The sequence below is a fragment of the Poecilia reticulata genome, chromosome 23 (genome assembly GCF_904066995.2).
Source record: "Poecilia reticulata chromosome 23, P_reticulata-male-v2, whole genome shotgun sequence".
Lineage (NCBI taxonomy): Eukaryota > Metazoa > Chordata > Actinopteri > Cyprinodontiformes > Poeciliidae > Poecilia > Poecilia reticulata.
Window position 1 is genome coordinate 17,560,473 of NC_088852.1, and position 21,888 is coordinate 17,582,360.

At 39.6% G+C, this 21,888-nt stretch overlaps 1 protein-coding gene across 1 annotated transcript; it reads left to right on the plus strand.

Moving 5' to 3' along the window:
• The first annotated feature begins 1,450 nt into the window (after positions 1-1,450).
• LOC103461206 (chloride anion exchanger-like) lies at positions 1,451-18,023 on the plus strand. The gene is made up of 18 exons (XM_081603681.1): positions 1,451-5,297; positions 5,894-6,033; positions 7,480-7,590; positions 10,096-10,256; positions 11,738-11,902; positions 11,996-12,148; positions 12,467-12,549; positions 12,640-12,787; positions 12,899-13,012; positions 13,501-13,578; positions 13,663-13,758; positions 13,866-13,972; positions 14,372-14,441; positions 14,782-14,874; positions 14,957-15,052; positions 16,844-17,071; positions 17,162-17,216; positions 17,727-18,023. Exons 1-18 carry the CDS (start codon positions 5,167-5,169, stop codon positions 17,906-17,908), a joined length of 2,211 nt encoding a protein of 736 aa, XP_081459807.1. The 5' UTR covers positions 1,451-5,166; the 3' UTR covers positions 17,909-18,023.
• Positions 18,024-21,888: the final 3,865 nt, after the last annotated feature.

A 21,888-nucleotide genomic window follows, 5' to 3' on the forward strand; every position in this document is an offset into this window, starting at 1 on the left:
CCACAGCATATTTAACGGGAATATTAACATTTAAAAAAAAAAAATAATATAAAGTTCTTTGGCAGTTTTTCAAATGATTTACACATGAAATTCAAACTAAGAAGAAGAAACTAAGAATTCAGCCTAAGAAGTTTTATTGCTAAAATGAGAGTGAATTTTGTTAAATGTCTTGCAGCATGGCTGACAAAAATAATGATTTAAAAACAAGATGAAAATTTCAGCAGGAATTTAAATCTAATTAGATCTAATTTTAGTGATATTGAAAGAACAAAAAGTCAGATTTATAGTAAATAAGATCTTTTTTATAACAGTGAAAGTGACCGATGATACGAGGTAAAGTCCCGTTATTCTAGGGAAGATTTCGCATTTTAGTCTAAAAAATTTTACTGTGAATTTCATCGTCTATTGTCAATCAATCAATCAATCAATCAATCAAATTTGATTTGTATAGCACATTTCAGCAGCAAGGCATTTCAAGGTGCTTTACATAATTAAAGAAAAAATAAAAACAGCATGTGACATTGAAAAAACAGTAAGAAAGAGAAAGAGATTTTGGAAAAAAAAAAAAAGCACATTTGTTACGGAATTTAAGCGCCTGTTGTCGCCGGACTCCGCCGTCTGTTTAACACAGATATTATCCAGGCCACCTGCCACGCGAATTTTTGCGCTAGGACTTTGCCATCCTACACGGATTTTTGTGCACTATTTTTACCTGTTAGAGTCTAGAATTTACAGGGTTTTTCTGTGCGCACAACAGGGCTGTGCAGAGACCAGTAAAGGGGCAGGTGCTCCAAAAAAGGGCACATCTAGCCACATTTTAGGACAGAATATTAAGAAAGTCGCAGAACTTTCAGAGTTTAATAAACAATGATAAATTACAAATTGTGAGATATACAAATAGAGTTATTACATCTTAACATAATAAAAACATAACAACTGCCTTGTAATAATATTGTTCACTAACAAAAACTGCATGTTGATCATGGTAAGAACATTTATTTCTTTGTTCATACCTACAGTCCTCGTTCTGACCCAGTTGGACAACAGTCCACCACCTTTGGCTGCTTGTAGCAGAACCTTTCTTTTTTTGTTTCTGACGTCTTTCTTTATGTGGTATTGCTGAACTGAAAAAAGCAAAACATAATGAATTATGATAAGAACACTATATTAAAGCACACTAATTCTTTACCCTGGTGTTTAAACCAATATGTTTTTCAGTTCGTTGCACAACATAATATTAATTTCAGAGAAAATGAGACCTCTGCTTTGGGGTTCAATTTGTTTCACAATTATTCTATAAAAAAACTAACCTCAATTAAATAAAATTGTGATCAAAACATTTTTAATTGTAACAATTTTTTTAAACAAAAAAAAGTTTGGCTTAAAAAACTTTTATTTAAATTAAAAAATGTTTTTTCAATAACTTTGCTGATGAATGGGAGGTTGAAGATCGGCCTTTAATTCTGCAGCAGGGATTTGTCCAGATTGTTCTTTTTTATCAGTGGTTTGATAACTGCTGTTTTCAAAGCCTGTGGGAAAACACCTGAAGAGAGCGATGAGTTTACTCTTTGGATCAGATCATTAGCAACAACAGGCAGGACTTTCTTAAAGAAATGTGTGGGTAGGACATCCAGACAGCAGGAACTGGAGCTTAATTGACTTACAATTTCTTCTAGGGTTTTATAATTAAGTAGTTGAAATTGGGTCATTTTTCCTGCATTTGTTTTGTTTGGGCACAGCATTGGTACTGACTTTGGAGTGGATGTGCAGATTAATCCTCTGATCTTTTGAATTTTCTCTGAAAAGAAACTGGAAAACTTGTTGCAGGCGGCATTAGATTGAAGTTCAAGTGGCAACGTCATAGGAGGGTTTGTGAGCCTGTCAATGCTCGAGCAAATAAAGCTTGAGCATTGTTAATGGTTTTGTTTATGACATCTGCAAAGAAAGCTTCTCTTGCATGTTTTAGTATTGTGTGATAGTTACGTAGTCTTTCTTTGTAGATGTCATAATAAACGTGCAGTTGAGCTTTACGTCATTTCCATTCGGCCCTACGGCAGAGTTGTCTTGCAGATTAAACTGTTGGTGCATTTCTCCATGGAGATTTCTTCCTACCAGTCACAACTTTCACTTTAATGGGGGCAATGTAATCAATATCTGAACGTTTGCACTGAAAATCATCTACCAACTTATCTACGTCTTTATAGCTTAAGGGCGAGGAAGAAGAGTAGATTTGATTAAATGTTTCTGTTGTGTTTTCTGTGAAAATATGTTTTGTGATAGTAGCTTTTTGTCCAAGTGGGTTAACGGATAAAGAACTGTCAAAGATAACAGAAAGTGATCCGACAAGGAGACATCAGTTACAGAAACATTGGAAATATTCACACCCTTACTGATAACCAGGTCCAGTGTGTGTCCATGAGTGTGAGTTGCTTGTTTGACATGTTGTGTTAGACCAAAACTCTCTAATATATTACAGAGCTTTTTTGCCCCGTGGTCTTGGGGGTTGTCAACATGAATGTTGAAATCACCATCAGTTATTAAACAATCATAATCAATGCTCATTCAAGTCAGTAAAGAAATGTTCCACATATGTTGGAGTTTTGTATAAAGTTAGTGTCAAAGTTCGTTTGTGGCCTTTTACCTCAATTCCAAGATACTCAAAAGACGTGAAATTACCCAATGAAATTTTTACAATAATTTATGGTATTCTTAAATGTTGAAGCCATGCCTTCTCCTTTTTTGTGTTTTCTATTCTCACTTAAAAAATTGTACGTAGGAGGCGCTGATTCAATTAGTATGATTGGTTCATTATTGTCATTCAACCATGTTTCTGTCCGAAATAAAACATCAATATCATGCCCGGTGATTAAATCATTAATTAATAGAGCTTTAGCACAGAGAGATCTGGTATTTAAAAGAGCCAGTTTAAGTGACTTGGAGGCTGAAAGTTCTTCAGTATGAGGTTCCTTTAGGCAGGGGATCAGTCTGAGGTTTGAATTAAGACCACTATTCTTTGTATTTCTGTTTTTTCTTGTAGTGATCCAGACAGGTAATGTCCTGTTTTGCAGTGCCGGGGGCCAGACACATTCTAGAGGAAGATGGGTGTAAAGATAATATCTGGACCCTGGTCTCAGACCTCAGAAACGCAGAGTGCTGGATCCTCTGGGAAGTCAGAAGCAGGTGGCTTAGATGAAGTGAGGTCTGCTATGTTAGCGCTAAGGAGAGTGGTGCCGAGGCGAACCTGTTGATCCATTCCATCCATAAATTTGAGAAACTCTGGTCCGGAAGACATTTCTTCAACGGTATCTTGTGAGTGTAGGAGCAGAGGGGAAGGGGGAAGGAGGAGGGAATGAGGAGGGGAACCAGTCGCTCTGTCCCCAGTCGATGTTTTATCAGTTTGTTTTGGGACACTTTGCTTCTGATAAGTGGAGGGTTCCATCCTAGTCAGACATCCCTGAGCCTGTTCTTCTGAAGCGATGGTCACATTGTTGTTCTTGTTGATAAAATGAAAAATGTTTGCAGTGAGCAGCCTTATTCCATGTTTGTTAAGATTGTGTCAGCCTCTTCCAAAGAGGTGAAAGCACTGCCAGTAGATCCAGAGGTTATTGATGAAGGTCACTGAGCTGGCAGAGCAGGTTTTAATCAGCCATTTGTTTATCATGTCCAGCCTGGAATGTTTTTTGTCTCCCCATTGAGGTGATAGAATTGGACAACTGAGAAATAATTTCATTTTTAATTTTCCCATAGTGTCATGAAGAATATTAAAGTCCTTTTTCAGAATCTCCGAATTTTGCTTTGCCAGATCGTTGGCTCCAACACGCACAACTAAAGTCTCCATGTTTGGCTGATCAGTGGTTAGAGAGAGCACTTTGCGAGTCAAATCAGATACAGTGTCACCAAGAAAAGAAACCACTCTCGTTTTTTTGGGATTGCAAAATTCACTGATTCCATTTACTGCCTCATCTCCAACAATAAGCACTCTTGGCATACCTTTCGTTTTCCTGGTGGTCACTTTGTCCTTCTGAGCTTTGGGGGGTGGATATGTTGGTCTAGCCTCATTGTTGATGTTTGAAGGTGGGTTTTCACTCAGAGGCTCAGGTTGGAGTGCAGAAAATCTGTTTTTCAGTGGGATTCCCAAGGAATTGGAATGTTTTGAGGCTTGGGCTGGTCGCTTTGTCCTTGGAAGTGGGGTCGGTGGAGCCGTCTTGGTTCCAGCTGCTTGTTTGCTATTCTTTGGCGGAGCAGGTGTTGAAGTTGAAGGTGGGTTTCGGCTCAGAGCCGGCCACGCTGATTCATCCAGGTGAGGGGTTCTCTCCGTTAGTCGTCTCATGGGATCTGCAGTGTGAGACTTTTGTTTCGGCTTGGCTCCCTGAGCGATCCAGGGTGAGCTGCTTGGTGCGGGGTGTACAACCTCTCCGCTGATTTGAGGAAGAGTTGTTTCATATCCACAGGTTGATCTCAAAGTTCACCTCCAGCCGTTGAGTCTTCGTTTCTAAAAACTGAAGTCGTAGAATGCTGCTAATGTCCTTGGGGTCAGACGGGGGCATTTTGCCCTAGTTCAACTTGGAGGTGAAGAAAAGTAAGGTAAAAATAAAAGTGAGAAAATCTCCCAGTCCTTAGGTTTGAACTAATCCAGTTATGATGTCGATAATGTAAATATAACTATAAAAATTGTGACTTTAAAAATAATTCACAGGCAAAGTTATCAGTAAGGACGAGAGAAAGCAGGGTAAGCTGTTCCTCCCTTCAGCTGCCAGCATGCAATCAACCTAGTCTACATTTAATCAACTAAAATGACACAGAAACTAACATGACAGAAACTAAAATTACCCATTTGTAACTAGAACTATATGGTTCTGTCCCCCCGGCCCCCCCAAAAAACCTGACTCAGACTAAATACAAAGTTGCTGCAAAAAGTGAGCATTGGTTACAATTCCAGGCGCTCCTCTCTGATTGGGAGATAAAACAGAGGCTGTCAAATCACTTCGCCTGGTTTTCATGTTCTGTCTGAATCTGAGGATCTGGACCTTGTGCTGCTCACTGTTATTAATCTTTGAAAAGTGACGTTCAAAGGTAACACATGTTTTCTCCTCTTGACCTAATGTGATTGTTAGGCCTTAGAGTCACATAGCGGGCAGCAGCGGTCCTCCAAACAGCAAAGGCAACATGATGCGAGCAGGAGCCAGGCAGTATGTGGTGGCCAGGCCGCTGTACTCTGAGGATTCATTCAACGAGGAGCATAAGAAGGTCTACAGGCTTCACAAGACAGCCCTGGACCACGTCAAGCAGTACTTCAGGTACGGAATACACACAGCTCTGGCGTTAAAGAAACTTTGTTTTTGTTTTTTTTACTATCAAATGTAGACAGTCAACAAAGGCACAGCTGGATACTGATGTATGAATTTCCACTTCAGGAGTTCACAAATTGTCACGTTTTTAAAACTCTCAAATTTAGTAAATGGCTGATCCAGCTTTGTGATCATTTGAGTTGATGACATCACAAATGGCAAAAAAATATATAGAGCCAATTAGCTACCATTAGTAAATGACCTGGACAAAACACAGGTTCTGTCACAAGAAGGATTAATTTAATCAAAAGCGTGCAGCAAAGAACAAGAAGAAAAACAAGTGTGAGAATTTCAAAGAGCTCCAATCAGGTCCCTTGTGTGATGTCATCAAAGACTTGGATGCTTAATTTTCATAAGACATGCTTTATATTGATAAAATAAACTTTTTCGGGAAAAGTAACCAATAATAATTAAAAAACAATTTCATAATCTTTGTATAGGCGGCAAACTATACAAAGTAAATACAGTTTCACTTAATGCGAAAATCCTCAAACCCATCCAGGCAGTGACTGTCTTGCCTGTGTTTCTGTTTTGCCCGGCCTCAGATGTGACGCCAAACGGGCCAAGAACGCAGCTCTCTCTCTGTTGCCGATCATCGGCTGGATGAAAATCTACAGAATCAAAGAGTGGCTGCTCAGTGACATCGTGTCTGGTGTCAGCACAGGACTGGTGGCTGTCTTGCAAGGTAAGACTCAACGGCGTGTTCGCCGAGTCCCAAACAAACGCAGCAGAAGAAGACTTCCTCCTGATTGGATAGCAGCAGGTGAAACGGTCCAGACTGATGGCTGATGGGATCTTGCTACTCGGTAACGTAAAATGTGCATCAGTGAAAATGCTTCCTTTGGTAATTAATTTTCCTCCGAATGTTCAATCATACCCAGAAGTGGATTGGTAAATGTTCAGCCACGCTGCTTATCCATGTACGTCACATCTGTGACTGGACAATGGCTGGTTGTCTTAATCTAAGGAATGTTGATGATCCTGATGTTATGCTGTTGTAATACACACAACTGTTAGTCTCTTTTCAAACAAAGGTATCATCATTGGTTTATTCCCACCTAATATTTAGCCCAAATTTATGACTGATGCCAGCCGAGTTCAGGAATAACTTGTTAAATTTGAGAATAAGCAGTGGGTATTAATATCCATAACAGTAACTATTCAGATGTGATTTGGATGTGTTAGATGCTGTGAAGCAAGATATAAAAGTCCAAAGGTTTTTAATAATCCTTTGATGACCTACAGATTGAGTTGGCTTTATTGTTGATTATCATAATTGGTCTCCTGTTTGGAACGTTGCGTTGGCAGTAAAGTTTCTGATAGAATAGAGATAGAATAAAGGTTTCACCATACACCTCACTGAGTGTTTACACTTCTGACCTCCTCTCTGGGGGAGTACCTCAAGGCTCTGCTCACGGGTCCATACGTTTCTCTCTGCATGCTGTTGTATAGCTATATGTCAAAGAAGCATTACAGCTACACAGATCACACTCATATTTATATATAATTAGTGTTATGCAAAATTCAATATAGGGTAGCTATGATCTTTCTCAGTATTAGTGAGGACAAAAAATAAATAATAATTTTTAATGGTTCTCAAAAAGCTCCTACATTGAAGCTGGGTCGTCTGGAGCCATTCATGAAATCCCATCTTAAAACTTATGTAACATTCAACTGTGATGAACAAAAATGTTTAAAAAAAAAAACAAAAAACAAAAAAAACAACACATATTCCTTTAAATTTAGGTTTCTATCAAAGAAAAAAAAGTTTCTCAATGACATTGAAAAGTCATGAAATTACTTGTGTGGTATTAGACATCGGATCCAGGATACATAAACTTATTTCCTTTTGTAAATCACTTCCAGTTAGATTTTAGATCAACCTTATAATTTCATTTCCAAGAAACCCCATATTTTCCTCTCTGTATTTTATTACGTTACATATTAGTACGTAAGTGTTTTATTACCTTTCCTATTGATTGTAATGTGTAATTAACGTTTCTACTACTCTTCCTGGTCACCAGCTGTTGTTTCTAATGAGCATATAAAATAAACGTAACCTGCTTTGACTAAAAGACATTATCAACGTACCGTGACTCTGTTGTTAATGTTTGTCGTTGTTGTGTTGCAGGTCTTGCCTACAGCTTGCTGGCCTCTCTGCCTCCCTGGTATGGACTCTTTGCTGCCTTCTTTCCAATCATCACCTACTTTTTCTTGGGCACCTCTAGACACATCTCAGTAGGTAAGGCTGACATTCAGCAAACAATCTGTGAAAAACTGAATTCTCTACTTTGAACTCTCAAAGAAACCATTTATTTCTCCTATTAGTTAAGTATTTTTGATGAGTTGTGAAAATAATTAACCATTTCTAGAATGCCATATCCATCCATCCATCCATCCATTTTCTGCCGCTTATCTGGGGTCGGGTCGCGGGGGCAGCAGCTTCAGAAGGGAAGCCCAGACTTCCCTCTCCCCAGCCACTTCTTCGAGCTCCTCCGGGTGAACCCCAAGGCGTTCCCAGGCCAGTCGAGAGACATAGTCCCTCCAGCGTGACCTGGGTCTTCCCCGAGGCCTCCTCCCGGTGGGACGTGCCCGGAACACTTCACCAGTGAGGCGTCCAGGAGGTATCCTCACCAGATGCCCGAGCCACCTCAACTGGCTCCTCTCGACGTGGAGGAGCAGCGGCTCTACTCTGAGTCCCTCCCGGATGTCCGAGTTTCTCACCCTATCTCTAAGGGAGAGCCCAGCCACCCTGCGGAGGAAACCCATTTCAGCCGCTTGTATCCGTGATCTCGTTCTTTCGGTCATGACCCAAAGCTCATGACCATAGATGAGGGTGGGAACGTAGATCGACCGGTAAATCTAGAGCTTCGCTTTTTGGCTCAGCTCTCTCTTCACCACGACGGACCGGTACAGCGCCCGCTTCACACTAGACGCTGCCCCAATCCGCCTGTCGATCTCCCGTTCCCTTCTTCCCTCATTCGTGAACAAGATCCCCAGATACTTAAACTCCTCCACTTGAGGCAGGACGACCCCCCTGACCCGAAGAAGGCACTCTACCCTTTTCCGGCTCAAGACCATGGCCTCGGATTTGGAGGCACTGAGCCTTATCCCGGCCACTTCACACTCGGCCGCGAACCACTCCAGCGAGAGCTGCAGATCACGATCTGATAATGCCAACAGGACCACATCATCCGCAAAAAGCAGAGATGCGATCCTAAGGCCACCAAAACGGATCCCCTCAACACCTCGGCTGCGCCTAGAAATTCTGTCCATAAAAGTAATGAACAGAATCGGTGACAAAGGGAAGCCTTGGCGGAGTCCAACTCTCACCGGAAACGAGCCCGACTTACTGCCGGCAATGCGGACCAGACTCTGACACCGGTCATACAGGGACCTGACAGCCCGTATCAACGAGCCCGGTCCCCATACTCCTGGAGAACCCCTCACAAGGCCCCCCTGGGGACAGGGTCGAACACCTTCTCCAAGTCCACAAAACACATGTAGACTGGTTGGGTGAACTCCCATGCACCCTCCAGGACACTGCTGAGGGTGTAGAGCTGGTCTAGTGTTCCAGGACCAGGATGAAAACCACATTGCTCTTCCTGAATCCGAGGTTCGACTATCCGACGGACCCTCCTCTCCAAGACCCCTGAATAGACCTTACCAGGGAGGCTTAAGAGTGTGACCCCCCTGTAATTGGAGCACACCCTCCGGTCCCCCTTTTTGAAAAGGGGCACCACCACACCAGTCTGCCAATCCAGGGGAACTGCCCCCGATGTCCATGTGATATTGCAGAGTTGCGTGAGCCAACACAACCCTACAACGTCCAGAGCCTTAAGGAATGCCATAGTGTTCTAATAATATCTAAATTACTAAAGACTCCACTCAAACACAAATTAGCTGACTTGGGACAAAATAAAATGCAGTGGTCTTCATCAGATGTCCCTAGAGGTCATCTGATGAAGACCAGATGATCTCAGATTTATCTCCCACAGCTTGAGTTTTTTAGAAGGTTTCAGACTCTGATGTTCTGCATCAGTTGGTCCTCTAGCTTCTGGTCAGTGGAACATTTCTTTGAAATGGGATGCTGTACTCAAAAAATCTAACTTTGAATTTTGTCTTTTTTTTTGTATTGCTGCTCTTTTAATGGTTGCATTCACACCAGCTCTGTTTAGCCTGCTTTAATCCAACTCTAGTTTGGTTTACCCAGAAAGTCTGGTTCATTTGGGGAGGTTTGAACGCACAATTGAGCTCTTAAGTAGCCCAAAAATGTGGACTCTGGTCCACCTAAAACCTTGTTTTTAGAATTCGGTTTGATTGAAGTGGATTCCAGCGCTGTTCCAAAACCAAGCGCACCAGAGATGATTAAAATATGTGAAAGTTAAAACACCCAAAGTTCCAGTCCTTCAGGATGATGAGTCTTTGCCTTCTTCCTGATGCAAGTTGGCAAAGCTGAACAATGGTGTTGGAGCAGTTGATCTTTGGGAAAATTTTGACAGGAATAAAACAAGAAATCAAGGTCATCCACAAACCTATCAGTTCCATTCTGGGTACAGCCTAAAGCAGCTACAACAAAAAAACAAACTTCAGAAGCATAAAGAGAGAAACAAAAAGGTTAGAATCTAGCAGGACCTGATGAACAGGCTGCCTGCTTGGGCCAGGTACAAATAAGTCTTTATATGTCATCTCAAGGCAAACACTCAAGCAATTAAACTATACACTCCACTACCTTTCTATTCTGCAGGTCCTTTTTCAGTCTTGTGCCTGATGATTGGCTCGGTGGTGACTAGGCTCATCCCAGACGAAGGGCCAGCTGCCAACATCACAGGGTTTTCAGGTCTGACGGTAGACGAGCAGAGAGTGTTGGTGGCCTCCTCTGTGACCTTCCTCGTTGGAATCATGCAGGTCGGAAAGCTTTTTAACCTTCCAGCTCATTACGTCAGTAATGACAATGGAAAATAACAGACAGAAAAGACACAATGTTCTACAGCCACGTTTTAGTCAGTAAATACATCCAAACCAAGGTTGTTGTTTTATTTCCCAACATGTTTATTGCACCAGAAACGAGATGCCATTCAGACTTGGCAAGAGAACTTGTCTCAGCTGAAAGAAGCTACTGAGCTGATCTTGATAAGAGCTGATGATGGGCAGCCACAGTGGCAAATGAAAGTTAAATGTTCATGTGACCTCAGCTGTATCTCACACGCCCATGGTAACTATCCATGAAACCCTCTATTGCCTTGAATGGATTAGCATGGCTAAGCTGTGCAGTTGGGATGGTAGCAATACACTGAGAAAGGTACTTGTGTAATTAACCAGTTGACCTCGAGTCTCTGCCAAAGGTCACTTGTGTTGGCAGAGATGTGTCGGTGCTGCAGATCTGCTGGTTTTTGTAGGCAGAGTCATCTCTTAGTTTTACAGACAATAGTCTGAAACTGGAAAATATTGAATAGCAGCTGTAAAAATGCCATGTTGATGTCCATGGTTAAGGAGAATAAGGTGACAGTGGCCAAATCTGTAATGGACTTAACAGATCAAGTTACATTTATGTGTATGGCACATTTCAGCAACAAGGCAGTAGAAAGTGCTTCACACCTTCAAGTTGAACCTTGAAGCAGATGGGCTGTAGAACCAGTCCATAATATGTCAAACCCGGGCTACAATTTCCATGGGTTCTTCAAAATTGGATTTTAACATATTTAAAAATGTTTTTCTGGTCCAAAGAGCCTTGGTTTGGTTTCCTTTAAGAGGCTCATTGTCTCTTAATGAACCACCAGTCTCTTTTTCATGAGGTTTCTTGGACATAAACCACATGAAAACATGTCTTACATAGTTACAACAAGTGGCCAGTTAGAGTATTTTCTTATAGAAATTGGGTACAAAGCATACCTCTCAGAATTCCCCCACTCAGTTCCTCAGACTAGCCAGCAGCAATTAGCCAACACTTAATAGAACTGCACAACTATTGAGCTCATTTTAAGAGCTACTACTCAGTTCAACACTGATAAAAACCTTGCTATAGGGTTGATAGAGGAGCCATGTTGTGGCGACATCCTGAAGGTGGAGCTTCAGAAAAGAGCAGGATATTTTAAAGAGACAGAGGAAAAATTTCATAAAATGGCACCATGTGTCAGGAAAATACACAGTACTGCCCCTTTAAGGTTCCATGCACTATGAACACTTCATTAACTGTGTGAGCAAGTAAACATGAACTCATTTCATTTTTTAACAGAATGAATTTGTGTATATAATTCAGTTTATGTACAGACAGAGACATGCCTTAAAATTAAAGTTGTGTGGTGAAATGTGGAAAATGAGACATTCAGAATATTTCTAACATCTTTAATGTTCTAAGCAAATTCAAATGGATTTTTTTTGTTTTCCAGCTGGCAATGGGAATCCTACAGGTGGGCTTTGTGGTCATGTACCTGTCTGACACCCTGGTCTCCGGCTTCACCACAGCTGCTGCCATCCATATCCTTGTGTCTCAGTTGAAGTTTGTGTTGGGTCTCCAGGTTCCTGGCATCAGTGGACCCCTCTCCCTTATATATGTAATTACAAATTGTTCCATCGTTTTCTCACCTTAATGTTGGAAAGGTAGCGACAAGGCGGTTTATCCCTTAAACTCCTGCTGTGTTTTTCAGACTCTGGAGATCATCTTCAAAAAGATCACAACCAGCAACGTGTGTGACATTGTGATCTCCCTCGTGATCATGGTGACGGTGTTTCTTGTGAAAGAGCTAAATGACAGATACAAATCTAAACTGCCTGTTCCCATCCCGATAGAGGTTATCATGGTGAGCAAGCGTTGTGAAACATCTTCCATAGTTATAGCTGTTTTCTTATCTGACAGACGCACTGATAGCACAGGTTTAGGTTAGGATTCATTTTATAACTGTAAATACCTTTTAAAGTGACATAAGGTCACAAGGTTTCTGATGAGGTATTACAATTGGACATACAAAACTAAAACAGAAGCACATAATTAACCACCTTTATTTGTCCCTCAGTGGGGGAACAAATAAAGGATTATTAACTTTATTACTATAAATCTAATAACACTAATTATGGGTATTGTCTAGTTTTGACCCCCATGTTCCCTGTGTTCTCCCTAGACTGTTATTACTTGTGGAGTTTCTTATGCATTTGACTTCCGGACCAGATATGGCATTGACGTTGTTGGAAAAATTCCTCTAGGGTGAGTAGAATATTATGTAGGCAATTGTTTTAGTTTTAATACTAATGGCATATGGATTACATTTGTCTGACGGGTTGTGTGCTGCTTTAGATACGAGCCTCCAGTCGCCCCAAGCCTTCAGGTCTTCCAGCACACGGCGATGGATGCTTTCCCAATGGCTATAGTGGGTTTTGCTGTGGCCTTTTCTGTGGCAAAAGTCTATTCTATAAAACATGATTACACAATAGATGGAAACCAGGTATGCTGCAACACTGACTAGATACTTGCGATGTGTTCCTCACAAGTATCTAGTATACTTGTGATGTGTTCCTCTGTACCAAGACATGATTTCTCTCGGTCCTGGCTGCAGGAGCTGATCGCCTTTGGAGTTAGCAATATCTTTGGAGCATCCTTCAAGGCCTTCGCAGCAAGTACAACACTTTCCAGGAGTGCGGTGCAAGAAAGTACAGGAGGAAAAACTCAGGTAAAATGAGCAGTTGTACTGATTAATATTTATTGTAGTTGATAAAGGGTTTTATTTTACACAACCTGATAGAGTGGATTTAAGTACAACTATACAACCCTCTTGCATCTCCAAAACAGAACTCTGTGAGATCAGAGATTGATTTTGAAAGTCTCATTTTTTCCACATAATCAGTGAATGTTTTATTCTTAGGCCTTTAACTGCAATCTAGTAATCTAGTTGTATAAATACTATTCCAAGGACACTCTTCACATTAATCTACATTTACGTCTCTCACAATAAGGTATTATTTAGCCCTTCAAAGTCACATAAAGACAACGCTACACAACTAATAGAGGAAAAATATTTCTTTTCTAGCTAATTGTCAGTAAAAGAATTCATTTCAACATTTATGACTATCTCGTGATCTCCCTGCTGTCTGACTGTTGTTGCCATGACTTCACCAGTGTTGTGGCCTAATTTATTAGTTTATGATTGCATTTTTTCAGATCGCTGGTTTACTATCAGCTGTTATAGTGATGATTGTCACTTTGGCTATTGGATATCTTCTCGAGCCTTTACCAAAGGTAAGAGAACTACAGTTTGCTAAAACTGAGACACTGAAAAGAATCAGTTCTCTGAAAGGAACTCTTGTCCCGGCGTTTTGACAGTCTGTGCTGGGTGCCGTGATCATCATCAACCTGAAGGGCATGCTGATGCAATTCAATGAAATTCCTTACCTGTGGAGGAGAGACAGGCCAGATTGTGTAAGATATCAAACAATTGAGTTATTTTAGGAAAAATGTTCAGTCTTACCAACTGAGTTAATAAAGATCAGTTAACAAAAACAAGTACTTCTTCTTGGCATGTATAGGTGGTGTGGGTGGTCACCTGCGTAGCGGCCATCCTGCTGGGGCTGGATCTTGGATTGGCTGTTGGTCTTGGTGTGGAGTTGATCTGCGTCGTCCTCCGGGTTCAGTTGTTAGTATCTTGCCAGGGTCTACTTCCTGATGTAACAAAAAATCTAAATTACAACTGACAAATAAATATTACAATGCTCTAATATAATTCCACTAAGTAAGCCTGTTGTAGAAATTCCAGCCTACCAGCTGTTAATCCCAGGTATCCGTGGATTTCCAAGTTTCTTTTATGTTAGCATGCTAACACAAAGCATGCTAACAGTGAGATGGCAATTTTGGCAAATTTGAGCCCAGTGTTTCCCAATCATGTCAAAACTGGTTTAAGCAAGAACAAATAAGGTTTTGAGTATGTAACATAGCAAGTGAAGCAGTTATCCTAGCACTCTTAATACACAGTTGCTAGCTATGAAGATTTAGAAAGTACCAATGTTAAACTTTTATTGTGTTTCTTTTTTTTCAGCCCTCGCTGCAGTGTGCTAGCCAACATTGAGGGGACAGAAATTTACAAAGACAGGAAGGACTACATCTCTGTAAGTTAGCCACATTTAGCCTTCTTTATATATATCATACAGCAAGCTATAAGTAGCATGAGATTTTGACTTTAGCTTTGTTACATTTTGACATTTTACAACCAAAAAGACATTATTTGTATCATTTTCTTTCTACATAAGAATTAAACACAACTTTGTGTCTGTTAGTTAAAATCCATGTGAGCTACATTGCTTTGTGGTTTTGACGTGACAAAATGCATTAAATTTCAAAGGGCATGGAAGCTATTGCACAACGCTGCCCGTCTTCTGGTCATTGGGTGTCTGTATACTCTACCACAATTTACAATAACTTATGCTTGGTGGTCCTGATGTTCCACAGGTAAATGAACCAGAGGGGGTGAAGATCTTCAGAATCCCGTCCCCAATCTTCTTCGCCAACATGGACTTCTTTAGGAACAAGCTAGTGGAAGCTGTAAGTTTCACCACGGCATACACGCTTCTCTTAAAATGATACATGCACATTTATCTTGTAAATTTGATCTTTGTGTTTTCAGCTTGGCTTCAATCCTCTGAGAGTGTTGAAAAAAAGGAACAAAGCTCTGAGTAGGATCCGGAAACTTCTGAAGAAAGGTGACCTGCAGTGGACGTCGGTGAGTATTTTTTGTTCAGCGACAACAGCACGAGACTTTCACTCACATAAACAATAAAACAATAAAAGGTTGAGCAACTCAGCATCTGCACTGATATCACCACCTCGTCTTGCTTTGATATAACTCTGTGAATTTTGCACAACAGTGAAACACACCCAGCCTGTCACTTTGGTGCATTTATCAAATTCTCATCGTCATTTGCAAAATAAGAAGTGCATCTTGAAATAGTTTGTACAAATAGCATAAAGAAAAAAAAACACTGTAATTTGTTAACAGACCATGTCATTGCGTTGCAGAAAGGAAAAGACGGCATTGTAGAACTTGGGGTATTGTACCAGTTTAGGACAGTTTTACAAAAAAAGTCTAATTGAAATGTATAGAATATGTTTGACATATTATGACAACTTTTTCAAGCATGTTCATGTTAAAACTTATATAACGGACAGATTGATTTTATTTAAATGGACCAGTGCATATTAGTTGTGGTAAATATGCCAGATTTAGTTAAATGTTCATTTCCATCCATAGTCGCTTAAAATAAACAACACAAGATACAAACATTCATCCAATTTCATACATAAAAATAAGAAATACAGTAAAACAAATTAAAACTATATATAGCATAGCAAAGCTTATGAGTAAATGTTGTGGCAGTAGAGACACTTCAACAGAAACCAATAAATTTGATCCAGATGATTTAAGCAACTGATAATGTAGGAAATAGAAAATTATTCATAATTGCTGGTAAACAAATCTGACTTCCATATAAAATGAATCACCCTCATTTGGAAAAACATAGAGCAGATATGCTTTCTAGTAAACAGTGACATATTTATTTCCTTCTATCAAGATTAAACGGTGTGATTGGACACAAACAAGCCTGTGATCCTGACAAGTTATCATGCTTTTATGTTCTATAGATAAAGATTTACAATGGTCTGATTGGAATTATCGTCCTCTATCTGTGCCAGTAACCCATAAAAACGCAAAAGGTGGATTGTCGATAATCCCTTGTTATTTTGCTGTTCAAGAACATCCAAGACCAGGGTGTGTGATTAAAGTCAAGTTAAGGCTGCTTAACTTGACTTTAATAATTAATAAAATATGCAGAAGTCAAACAGACATCATTCCCCATATTGACATAAACTAAAACAATGTTTCTGTAATAACATTGATGAATCCAGCACTGAATGGTCATTAACAGTCTCTTTGGTTACATTTCAAACTATTCATATTATTCACATTGTGCATTTGTGAAAAATGAGGACACTATGAGTGTGTCTGACGTGGACATTTAATATCACTTTGAATGATACTTTGTTTTACTTTGGTTTGTAGTTTGCACTGTAAAAAAAATCAGGCACACAGACTAACAATTATTGAAAATGCAGTCAGTAATCTACAACATGAGAACATTCAGAATAACATCACAAAGACATTTCCATCGTTCCATCCTTCATTTGCATGTAAATACCAGTCAATACGCCAAATAGCATGTTTTCTAGATATGCTACAAAAAGTCTTTGGATTGGCAGGTTTCCCATGAATGAATGAATTACGTTCCACAAAAAAATCCATGAATGTAGAAAATTTATGTAGAAAACATCCTGGTGTCATTTAAACTGTCTTGTTATCATTCCACTATGACAAAAATGATTTAAAAACATTGTGGGTTTGCATTTGGCACCAAAGCTACCAGTAAAGATCCCAGTAAGAAGGAATCTTTCTACCGTTTTTCTCAGTGTTTTAAATCTCCTTGATTAAAAATAAATCTATGTTTTCCTGCTGCAGAAAGGGTTCCTGAACACAACAAACAGCTCCCTGGTGGACCCATTAGAAGACAGCGACAACGAGGAGCTGGACAAGCCCATCGACTTCAAGGACCTTCCCATCCGCATCGACTGGAACGCCGAGCTTCCTGCCAACATGGTGGTTCCCAGGGTGGACATCCACAGCCTGGTGCTGGACTTTGCTGCTGTCTCCTTTCTGGACATATCTGGACTGAAGGGACTCAAAACCGTGAGGGATTCTGTTTCCAGTGATCTGAATATCTTCTTAGCGCGCCCACCTTTTCCCCTACCACCTTCATCTTCTCCGTTTCCTTTGCAGTTGCTGAAAGAACTGGTCCGTGTTGAAGTTGAGGTCTACATCGTAGCTTGTGATCGTAAGTGTGAAACTCTGGTTCTGACAAGTTCCAACACCGTTAGCAGCTTCATCTTTACAATGTCCATTTTCTCTGGTTCATCAATCGAAGAAACACAAGAAAAGAGACAGCAAAAGACTTGATACCAGGTCAAAGTTCACCTTTCAGCAGATCACTGACCCTAACAAACTGCCAGAGCCAAATCAGAATGGTTTAGATGTGTTAGAATCACCCAGTCAAAGTCCAGATGTAAATCTGAATGAGAATCTGAAAATAGATTTCTACAGATTCTCTCCATCCAATCTGACTGAGTCGGGTTGTTTTACCAAGAAGAACGAGCAAAAATTATAGACTTCCAGTGTCGGCTTTCATTTGCATTTAAGTTGACAGCCCAGTACGAATATTGGAAGTTGAGTTTAAAGCATCACACCATGACTAAAACTAACTGATTTTGAAAAGACATAAACTAAAACTCTCACATCAACAGAAACAGGAAGTTCTGATGTTACTCTCATTTCTTCTGATCCACAGCGTATATCTTGGAGAAACTCCACAACTGTTGCTTCTTTGATGAGGAGGTTCAGCCCTCCATGTTCTTCCTAACGCTGCACGACGCCATGCTGCACATTTTGGAGAAACATCCAGAGACGACAGAAAGGAAAGCAGACCGGGATAAGGTTAAAAACCTTCTCATTAGATCACATCACGACTGACAATCGTTTTCTAGTTGTCTGACATTAAATCAGACTAAACGCTTCTTGTTTTAGCTCAGTTAGGATCACCAACAGCACTCTAATATGCTAAACAAATGTTGCAATTTATCTTTTTTACATTCTTCAAACTCGGAAATTTAGTATTTAGGTTTAATTGCATTAACTGTATGTCTTAGATTAAAGGTTTCAGGCATGAATCCATAAACTTCTCTAGATTTTAAGTTCTGGAACTAAAATCTACACTTTGCTGTTCTGACGTTGCTCATAAATAATCAAAAAAGCTCTCCACTGATCCTCCCTTCCACATTTCCTTAGTGCAATGTGTTGTCGGCTGATTGTCCGCCCATTTTCAAAACCTGGCACACATTAGCCGACAGAAATCCTAGGTATTACGGTTCGATCGGGTTCGTCGTGCCAGTGGTGTCCAGCCACCTGGACACAAAATAATGACTACAAGTCCAGTTAACTAATTTTAAAATCAGGCATTAATCAATGCTTTACTAGAATCTACCTGTGATGCATGTGGCTAGAGTCAGTGTAAAGCCCTGACTGAATGAAAATCATTGTAACCTATTTATGTCACGTTAACAAGAACAGCTGAAAAGTTACTGGGTTTATCAACTGAGGTAACAATTTGGCTCCAACTCCTTCCCTTGTCATTTCTATATTCTTTGCACGAAATGTTGAACAAATATTAATGTTGTTTCCACATATCATCTCCAATATCCGCTGGACTTCATGTTGCGCCTTGTCAGCTGTTTGGGATTCCCCTCCGTAATTTCCCCTCAGAAAGCTGGAGGAGAATCTACGCTTTCTGATTGGCTACCTGTCACATTCAGCGTTAAGCTCCCAGTCGGGGAAAACCCCTGATTTAGATCGGAGCAACGATCTAAATCACACTGCAGGATGATCGGTTATGAAATCACCACCGACAATCTTAGATCGGCCAACAATGTAAGATTGTCGAAAGGGGAAAATAGGGACAAAAAAATCGTGTAATGTGAAGTATTACATTAGGTTTTCGGATGTGCTCATCTTCTCTATTAAAATCTAGTCATTACTGAAGGGCAATATAGAATACAGACTTCATAATCTGCACTCTTTTGGTTGAATGCAGTATTTATTTCCACTTGGACTTCATGTTGTTTACTTTTCATTCAAGTACGTATTTTGTTAATGGAGACTGAGAATCCATTTTATTTTTGTTAGTTTATTAGTTCCAGTATTATGTTTTCTTTTGAAAATAAAGTGTATCTATCTATGGCAGGAAATTGCATGCATTATTACATCATTTCCATTAAATCAGTGTCAAAAGGTTTTGAAACAATATTATCGTTTATCGCAATAATTTTTTAGACAATTAATCGCTCAGCAAAATGTGTTATCGTGACAGGCCTATTTGGAAGCAATTTTCACCCACAGGTTAACTTCCTGGGCCAGCCTTCTACACCCAAACACTTTCACTTCTGGGTCACAGAACCCGTCTCTTTCCTGACCAGCACAATGCTGGACATTCTGTAATTATTTCAACATGTGATCACTTAACTTTTGGAGGAAGTCCACAATTCTCTTCCTGCTTTCTTTCCACCTCCCTGTGATGTCACACAAGGAAGCAGGATGCTCACATCCACAGGACGAACTACAAACATCTAATTTGAAGGCAGAATTTAGCAAATAGAACTGACTGATCTCAACTGACCTAAAACTGGAAATGTCTTACTGTATGTCAGAAACGAAAAGCGAGAAATGTTTGTATTTTTATCCAGCATGATTGGTTCCACCTGCACAATCAAAATGTACCAAACCTGAATGTGTTCATGTTTCCCTACAGATACTGACAACAGTGACGGTCCACCATCCGAGTGGAAATCTGAGGAGCAGAGATAAAAATGTAAGCTGATTTTTTTTATTTTTCCCAGCTGAAGCTTCTTGAGTTTTGGGAAATATTTAACTTGTTTCATTTCATTCAGCTGTATGTAGGTCAAGGACGAAACACATCAAGCGCCACCCCGAAGAAATAAAACATGCCGTTTTTATAAGCTTCTGCTTCGGTATATATGTAGACCATAAGCCTCACTCTGCGCTACAGGCGAAGCAGAACATCATCGTAATGTAAAAGTGAAGGAATAATCTGTTGGTTAGTTCTTACATATAAACTTTAAAAAGTGCTCAGCTCTGTTTATGTGTTTGTCACATAAAATCTCCATAAAGATGCAAAATGTGAAAAATACATGTGAAACTCTTGTCTTGCAGGGTCCAGTTCCAGCTGCAGAGACCAAGTTCTAACCGGGACAGAAGAGGAAATCAAAAAACAAAACGGAAAAAAGAAAAGAAGACTATATATTTTATACATCGCTTTATTTATCATGCCTAATTAATATATGTTTTAGAGATTATGGTATAAATGACTATAAAATCATTGCGAAAAGGTAAATCCATATTGCATTGGGTGATGAAAAATATGTAAATACAATCCCAGATTAACAATCCATGATGAAATTTAACTTAAAAACAAAACACAAGCATGAAAAGATGAAGTTCGCCTCATGGTGGCGCTAGCAGGAACAACTCCTGCTGTCTTTGACTCACATCATTCTGAATGGCTACAGGAACTGATTTATGCACATTTCTCCTAACAACCCATCGCTTAACATCGATCAGGTTTAGATTTGAACTTTGACTGGGCCGTTCTGTTGTCTTTCAGCCATTTGAGCCGATTTAAGTCAAACTTTAGCTCCTGGCTTCACATTCAGATGACGACAATGAAAAGGTGCAGTTTGTTTCCTGCCAAACATCCAAACATAGATCTGTGTATTACAGACAAGCAACAACCAATTGAAAACGGACCCAATTCAAATTCAAGTCCATGGAGTCCAGATTCACTTTGGGAGGAATTTACTGGGACAGATTTAAATCTGTTCCACTTTTCAGTCATCTTTCACATGAAAACGTTTGAACATGGCTCTATAACTCTTCCCAGATTGATGGGCAGCAGCCGTTGTTTCCCTGAGGTCATCAGTGATGTGTTGGCATCGTGTTAACACACACCTGGATTCTCCAGAACAACAAACATCCACCACTCAAATTCAAATTTAAAAATACTTTATTGATCCCAAAGGGAATTTAAAAGTCATATTGACTAAAAATTTGCGGGCATTATTGTACAGTGATGGCTGAGGGCAGGACTCCTGCTTTTATCAGGTTTTTACACTGATGATGATCAGTTACGTAATGAATTCCTGCAAAACATTTTATATATCATGTCTGTTGTTTATCTAAGCTTGTATTTACAAAATTTTAAGTTTTTATATAAATATATCCATTCCATATAGACCCTTTTTATCATGAATTTAACAGCTTGTTTTCAAGTTTTTTATATTGTTGTACATAGAAAATATTGTTATACCATTCAATCAAATGTACTGTTTGATTCCAAAGCCAGATACTGTTTTTTATACTGTAAACATTCAATTTGTAGACCACTTTTGTTGTAATAATAAATCTAAAAAAATGAATAATTTTGCCAAAGTTATCAAAATTAAAAATAACCTGTATATAATTTACTTTTATTGGTCTGTTTTGTGCTCATCAATATTTTACAGTATGATAAGGATTGAGAGACATACTATAAAAACTTCTATGGTAGTATATTTAACTCTTAACTCTGCTACAGTAGAACAACTCCCTGTGGAATCCCACATAGGATTGTAGCATCATTGAAAGTAAATCCTTTAATCTCGTTATCAATTAATGTTTCTAAAACCACTAGAAATTTGTTCCTGACAAGCCTTAGTTCAAGTTTTAGTGTAGAAGTTTGTGATTATCAAAATCAAGCCTAAAATCAAGCTCAAAAAAGGCCCTACGATATTAACGATTATGATGTGAACAGTTCTTGAATTCTAGCTGGTTTATCACTTCCACTCACTCCCAGGTTAAGTAACTGTTCATGGCACATGTCAACTCAATGAACTATAAATCTG